General features: G+C 40.2%; 1 protein-coding gene across 1 annotated transcript; it reads right to left on the reverse strand.

The window, feature by feature from the left end:
• Nucleotides 1-1,030: 1,030 nt before the first annotated feature.
• prorsd1 (prolyl-tRNA synthetase domain containing 1) lies at nt 1,031-7,175 on the reverse strand. The gene is made up of 2 exons (XM_020537167.2): nt 7,035-7,175; nt 1,031-1,498 (listed from the first exon to the last, which is right to left on the reverse strand). The coding sequence occupies exons 1-2, from the start codon at nt 7,116-7,118 to the stop codon at nt 1,070-1,072; spliced, it is 513 nt and encodes a 170-aa protein (XP_020392756.1). The 5' UTR covers nt 7,119-7,175; the 3' UTR covers nt 1,031-1,069.
• Nucleotides 7,176-7,813: the final 638 nt, after the last annotated feature.

A 7,813-nucleotide genomic window follows, 5' to 3' on the forward strand; every position in this document is an offset into this window, starting at 1 on the left:
CTGCTTAAAGTTTACTTTCATTGTCCAATCACAGCACAGCTTATTCAACATTGATATACCTCATATTACAGCATGCAATGCTGATCCATAAAGGGGGCAAAACCTAAGCTCTTCTTGCTTCCAAAGCCTGCAGCTAGTGTAATGCCTAACAGTTGTTAAATTCTGGCCAGGTCCATGAAAATTAGCAAGCATACCTGGAGTGGGCTTCTAATCAGGTCACAACATCTGAATTCTGATGAGGGGTCACTTGACCTGAAATGCTTACTCTGATTTCTCTCCACAGATGATGTAAGACCTGAACTTTTCCAGCAATTTCTGTTTTTGTTTCTGGTTTAAAGCATCTGCAGGGTTTTTTTTTCAGTTTCTCTTGTTCATCATTTATAGGAGTAGGCAAGTTTGGCGGTTTGACTCCAAATCCACTCATGTGAAAATGGCCAAAGTCAAAAGTAGAGGCAGGTTCTCCAGCTGCTCTGTCCAGCACTCATATGTTTTGGTTCCAATTTAAGCCTTGAAAATCTTGTCCTTTCAATCAGAAATCTTCAAGTTGGATATTGTGGAAAAATGGAAAACTGTCACAGTGAGATATAAGGGAATACTTTTCTGATTTTGGAGCAGAAGTATATGTTTAGGAAGGAGTAGAGATTAATTCTGCATCAAATTATGTTTAATCTGACTTCAGACTGCTTGATAAAAGGCCATATATATTCAAATGGTGTGTGTGTCTCCAGCACTAACCCCCACCTGCATCTCCAAGGAAATAAATGACAAAACATTGTGCTATGAACATTTCAATGAAAAGGAAATAAACTCTCACATACATTGTAATTGATTCTCTCCATATTTTTATACAATTGGTGGTAAAAGATAAGATACAGCAGGTAATCAATACATGTGAGACAGTGGCACTCTTCCATTAATACAAAGGATGACCCTCTGTTAAAACTTTAAAACAATTTAGTGGAATTATTTACGGCAATGAAAGTAGTCTCAATTTCAAAAAAAAGGTTATTGTAAAAATTGAAAGCACCAGTCAGTTGCAAGTCATTTTATTTAAGCTTTTGTTTCTATTTTAATCAAAATTTACAATTGTAGGTTCATGTCCTGTTTCCTTTACAAAATGCAAGAAGTCTACAGGCTTTATACCCATAGTGGCTGAATTAATCATTGGGTGAAAATAGATTCTTTCATGTCCTCCATCCACAAAGTTTGAATCTAACACAAATTTTACATCACCTTGTTTATCACAAAACAAAGCAAGAGGTGTTGCGCAACCTTGACCAACTTTTAATTTTTCCAGCATTGTTCCTTCGTCTGCAAAGCGCAGATTTCCACTTCCACAGCCAAGCTTCTTTGCAAGGTCATTTAAGTTGATTTGTCTGTTGTATAAGACTGTCACTAACCATAAGCTTTTTTTCTTCTTGTCTTTCAGAAACAGATTCTTACTGTGTGCCCCTTTAAGGTGTTGTACGTAAGGCATCATGGCTTCAACAGTGAACACCTATAAAAAAAGAGCAAATTTTCTAAAATTCATAATAAATGTAGGCTTTGTAGAACATTATAGTCAACTCTGTTTGTATGTTACATAAGAATCATCTGCCCGCATTCATTTGCCGTCAACTAATTTCTGGTACATTTTACATTCGTATTTATAATGGGAAATAAACCTGAAATAATCTTATTCCAGTGCAGGAGACAGCAAGGAAGCACAAATGAACATAGACATTTATTGAGTAAACATTCTAATAAGATCAGAACATGGATCTTTTAAAGCTGGGCCTATGAACCCTGATCCAATTATCACCTGTCCCAAACCTACTTCACCCGAAGGCTGCGTTTGTTCTTGATTCACCATGTGAAATGATAGGAAGTCCAACCATTAATATAGCAAGATTTGTGTGCTGATCCTTAAAAATGTCATGTAATCATTTCCTGTGGAAATTCCACTGCAAAAGAAGTCTGCATATTCATTCCCTGACATTAATCTCATCTCTTGCCTGTCATGATTCTCTGTACCACCACAATGTGGCGCCACATCATCTTTTAACCATAAATCACAAATTTGAAACTTTCAATGCTTTTTATAGGTACTAGAATATAGTAGTTATGTTACTGGACTAATAATTGTGGGAATGCAAAATCAAGTCCCACCATGACAGTTTGAGAATTTGAATTCAGTTTGAAACTAACCAGAAAAAAAAGTTACTATCAATTAATATCACTACAATACGAAGATTTATGTGGAGACTCACTGGTTCACTTAGCTTGTCCTTATGCAGACTGATGGACCGATGTGGTTGATTCTTAACAGCCTTCTGAAGTAGCCTGGCAAGGCACACAGTTGTATCAAATCATGACAATGCAATGCATTATCACTTGGTTATGATTCAATTAGACATCCAGAACCTGTTTCCATGTATTTAGGTGATATATATTTTAGATGACTTTGGTTCAAAATGGTCCACCACCCACTTCTCAAGACAGCTTAGGCTAGAGCAATAAAAGTCAATCTTGCCAACCACATCCACATCCTGAGAATATTTTTTTTAAATGCCATGGTTTTCTGCATTTTATTGCCTTCATTCATTCTTTCAACCTTTCAGAGCCTCAGCCTAGACCCGAATACTGATGGTGCAAATAGGATTGCCAATCCTCTGGTTTTGGCCTGGAATTGAAGATCAATCACCAGGAAATTGCTGTTTGCAACCCCAGGCAGACAAATCAGAGGGCATTAAATTATTGTTTTATTGATATTTCCTCTGATTCATCATGTTCTTTCCATATTTTTCTTTACTAGATATAAAAATATTGAAAATGGAATAAAATGCAGTTTGGCTGACAGTCAAGCATCATCCAATTGAGTAGTGAGTCTTTTGCTTTCCAATTGGTGTAGAAAGGCAGCATGATGTAAAGATTAATGTTTTAGACGACTAATGGCTGGAATGTGGAGCAAGTCATATAATGAAACCTCCAGGAATACATTTAATCTGTTGGCAACCCTAAATGCAATCTGAGCATATAGTGTTTGAACAATTTCCAAAGATGCTTCAGTGCAATTTAACAAGTCAAATAAGCAATAATTTCTTTAGACTTTAGCAGTTTCTCATCCAATGGTTCTCAAAATTGAAGAAATTTTAGGGCCAAATTTCAAAAACCTTAAATGAAGTTTATAGTTAGTGCCGTTTTTTTAAAAAAACAAAGAAGCTACATGAGAGAAAAATGGTAGGATTATACACCGGTTCTAGTTTTTTTGCCTTCTCTATGCTTAAACAAATGGGGATCAGTTAGCTCAGTTGCATGGACGGCTGGTTTACAATGCAGAGTGACACTGACAGTGCAGATTCAATTCCAACACTGGCTGAGGTCAACATGAACCTCCTACCTTCTTGACCTATCCTTCACCTGAGGCATAGTTAAACCACCACCAATTATCTCTTTGAGAGAGCAGCCCTATGGTCCTCTAGGTCTATGATTACTTTATGCTGAAGGAAATATATTAAATTAATAAAAACTATCCATACATTTTCAAAAAAGGTTGAACTTTAAAAAGAGGCAGAAAGCTCCTGCTACTTGTGTCATTGAAATAAAATGTCAACTTTCCAATGAATGAAAAATGCGTTTGAGAGACACAGACAAACAAACAGCTCCAGGGAGGGACAAATACAGGGCAGGATTTTTAAAGCCAAGTGAAGGCAGGTTACAGTGCATATAGGAAATTAAGTTCTTGGACACTGACATCAAGTTAAGATTCTGGCATCATCCACTCCTCTTTTGGCTTTCCCCAGGTGTGTTTTGAGGTCAGTAGAGTACCATTTTGGTCTGTCAGCAAAACAATTGGGTCAGTTAAAGATGAATAGGATTTTTAACATTGGATTCCTTCTTCCTCATCCAGTGCAGGGTTCCACGCTGTGTCCAAACCTTGTCGGTTTGGAAAAGGGGGGTGCACTGTGGCACTCATTGAGTGAAATGGATTGATAGTAACAGTAAAAAGGCTGAAATCAGCCAGCTTGCATTTAGCAGTAAAAGGCTGGCAGAAGTAGTTTTTTCTCCCTGAGTTTGCTGATCTTGTGGCGAACAGCAACTTTGTGTAACTCCAAGGAGAGTAATTTCATGCAAGTGCCAAGAGGTTTCCCTGTAACATAGCAGCCACGTATTATACAGTTATTTGGAGCTCAGAGGACACAGGGCTACACCTTGGAGAAGGCAATATCCTGAGTGTACGTTCTGTCAGCTAAAAGTCATCTTTCACAGTATTACTGAAAGCAATACTTCAAGGCATGTGGTTGCAGACACCTCTGCAATCTCTTTGAAGACGTCCATCCACACCTGTCATTGTCAAGATGACTATCACCCTCAATTTCAGGTTCAGGTCTGTTGACATCTTCAGGATCTAACACACTGCAAGTGCCAGTTCCACAACACCTTGTTCACTAAGATTTCTGACTTTATTCACTTTGACACGGATTTGGCCAGTTAAACTCAGAGGGTGTGGCTTTGTTTCCTTCACAAGATTTCCTTGCAGGTCCAGGGATCATAGGTTGTACACATAGGCAAAAGAAAGGCGCCTTCAGTCCAGGCAAGTGTCCTAATGGGAAAGGTTTTTACTCAACATGTAACTGGTCTAAGACCATTGCAGGAAGATTACACAGCAAATTGTTGATTACGTTGGTTCCATGTAACAGTATCAGCAAGTCATCCTAACCAGTGAGTTTGGTTCCAGATCTTTTTGTCATTTACATAAAGGATTTGGATGTGAATATAGGAGGAATCGTTAGTAAGTTTGCAGATGAAACCACAATTGGTGGTGTAGTGGACAGTGAAGTAAGTTATCTCAGAGTACAACGGAACCTTGATCAGTTGGGCCGATAGGCCGAGGAGTGGCAGATGGAGTTTAATTTAGATGTGAGGTGTTGCATTTTGGTAAGGCAAATCAGGGCAGGATTATACTTAATATAGAGTCCTGGAGCGTGTTGTTGAATAAAGAGACCCTGAGGTGCAGGATCATAATTCCTTGAAATTGGAGTCACAGGTAGACAGGCTAGTGAAGAAGGCATTTGGTATGCATGCCTTTATTGGTCAGTGCATTGAGTATAGGAAAAAACCGGAAGTTGCTGCAAAAGCTCAGCAGGTTTGGCAGCATCTGTGAAGAAAAAATCAGAGTTAATGTTTTGGCTCTCGTGACCCTTCCTCAAAATGGGGGACATCTGAGGAAGGGTCACCGGACCTGAAACGTTAACTCTGATTTTTTCTTCACAGATACTGCCAGACCTGCTGAGCTTGTCCAGCAACTTCTGGTTTTGTTCCTGATTTACAGCATCCGCGGTTCTTTCGGTCTTCATTGAGTATAGGAGTTGGAATGTCATGTTGCAGTTGTACAGGACTTGGTTAGACCACTTTTGGAATACTGTATTCAATTCTGGTCTCCCTGCTATAGGAAAGATATTGTTATACTTGAAAGGGTTCAGAAAAGATTTACAAGGATGTTGCCAGGGTTGGAGGATTTGTGCTATAGGAAGGGGCTGAATAGGCTGGGGCTATTTTCCCTGGAGCATCGGAGGCTGAGGGTTTATAAAATCATGTGGGGCATGGATAAGGTGAATAGCCAAAGTCCTTTTTTTCAGTGTAGGGAAGTTCAAAACTACAGGGTGTAGGTTTACGGTGAAAGGGGAAAGATATAAAAAGGACTTAAGGGGTATCCTTTTCAGGTAGAGGCGGTGTGTGTATGGAATAAGCTGCCAGAGGAAGTGATGGAGGTTGGTACAATTGCAACATTTAAAAGGCATCTGGATGGGTACATGAATAGGAAGGGTTTACAGGGATAAGGGCCAAATTCATTAAGGGACTAGATTAATATAGGATATCTACTCAGCATGGGCGAGTTGGAATGAAGGGTCTGTTTCCGTGTTGTACAACTCCACGACTCAATAGGAACCAAAGGTGATCCTGCTTTTCCACAAGAATTCAATACACGCGCTTCAGACCTGGCTTTTCCACTCAATATCTTTGAATTTCAGAGGATTCATAATTTTTTTTTAAACAAGTTGTAAGAGGGGGAAAAGCAGATAATGACAATGAAGATAAGATTTCTGATGAAGGGTCTAGGCCCGAAATGTCAGCTTTCCTGCTCCTCTGATGCAGCTTGGCCTGCTGTGTTCATCCAGCTCTACACCTTGTTATCTCAGACTTCCTCAGCTGCTGTTATACTGAACATCAACCACTGTGTGGCCTCTTAATAGGTGTGAATGGTTTTCCATCATATTTTCATATCTTAAGTATTACGTATGTTGATTTTTCACCGCTCGCGTGTCATTTTAAAGCAACAAAAGATTGTTACACCATTCAGTTGCAAGATACAACCAATAACCTATTTGGAAATTTTGTTTTACTGATCGATTATATCGGTCTTTCAGGAAACATCGCTTGCCCTTATGCATTCTTTGGCTGCAGGAAAGTGTACTAAAAGAAACTCACCTATTTGAACACTTAACAAGTTACTAAGTACTGTACATCACAACCTCTGTTAAGCCCAAACAAGTTTACTCCGTGGATAACATAATACTTTGTAATCCACTGAAGTACGTGAACAGCACTGAAAAAGACCACGTGGCTCAACACGTCCACATCCACATTTATATTCTGCAAGAACTTCCTGCTCTCCTTCACCTCACCCCATCAACATGACGTTCTTTCCCCCGGCTTCCCCTTAACCGGATCTATTAAGCTTAACTACTCCTCAGCAAGCTCTGCATTCCCTACGCAAAAAAAGACTTCTCCTGAATTAAATAGCTCTCTTAACATCATCATATTGTAAATAACATGGCATTTGTTCACGAAGAAGCATTAGAATAGACCCTAACGTGCAGTCCGTTTCCGTTTTACTTTCTGTTTAAGTTTAGCTGTCCCCTGGGTTACTGACCCGGAAGACGGGATCAGCCTGCAGCACCAACCCCAGACGGTGGCTATGACCGCTCTGCAGCGTTTCCAGCAGCTGCTGCTGTTACTCAGACAATGCTCACTTTCCGGATCCAAGCGCTCACCTCAGGATGTTCCTCACACACAGTCTCGATGTTCAGCCCTTTCAAATAATCTTCTAGCTCTTTGCGCAACTCGGCTGCAGCCATTTCTCGCCGGTTATTCTACTGCTGCTGCGGAAGAGTGTGTCCCTGCAAGAGCCACGTCTCAGCTGTACTGCTCAATCACATCCTGCAGGATCGCTGTCCTAGAGTCATACAGCACAGAAACAGACCCTTCGCTCCAACCATTCCATGCCAACTATAATCCCAAACTAAACTAGCCCTACCTGCCTGTGCTTGTCTCATATCACTCCAAACATTTCTTATTTATGTACTTATCCAAACGTCTTTTAAATGTTCTGACTGTAACTGCATCCACCACTTCCTGATAAAGGGTTTCCCACAGAAAGTTGACTTACCTGCTCCTTGGATGTTATCTGACCTGCTGTGCTTTGCCAGTCTCACACCTGTAGACCCTGGCTTCCAGCATCTGCAGTCCTTATTGTCTCCAACACTTCCTCTACAAGTTCATTCCACACACAAATCACTGTGTGTAAAATAATTCCCCCTCATGTCTTTTTTTTAAATCTTTCTCCTCTCACCTGAAAAATATGCCTCCTAGTCTTGAAATCCCCCACCCTAGGGAAACAACAACTGCGATTCATGTTATTTATGGCCCTCATGATTTGTTAAATCTCTATAAGGTCACACCCCCCCCCCCCCACCCCAACCTCCTGCACTCCAATTAAAAAAGTACCCACCTATCCAGCCTCTCCCTGTACTCAAATCCTCCATTCCTGGCA

The sequence above is a fragment of the Rhincodon typus genome, unplaced genomic scaffold (genome assembly GCF_021869965.1).
Source record: "Rhincodon typus isolate 14 unplaced genomic scaffold, sRhiTyp1.1 hic_rhity00006063, whole genome shotgun sequence".
Lineage (NCBI taxonomy): Eukaryota > Metazoa > Chordata > Chondrichthyes > Orectolobiformes > Rhincodontidae > Rhincodon > Rhincodon typus.

Coding starts and splice junctions, on each gene's coding strand:
- prorsd1 (XM_020537167.2), bottom strand. CDS start 7,118: ATGGCTGCAGCCGAGTTGCGCAAAGAGCTAGAAGATTATTTGAAAGGG. Junction 1,499..7,034: donor TGTGTGAGGAACATCCTGAG/GTGAGCGCTTGG, acceptor CTTTTTTTATAG/GTGTTCACTGTTGAAGCCAT.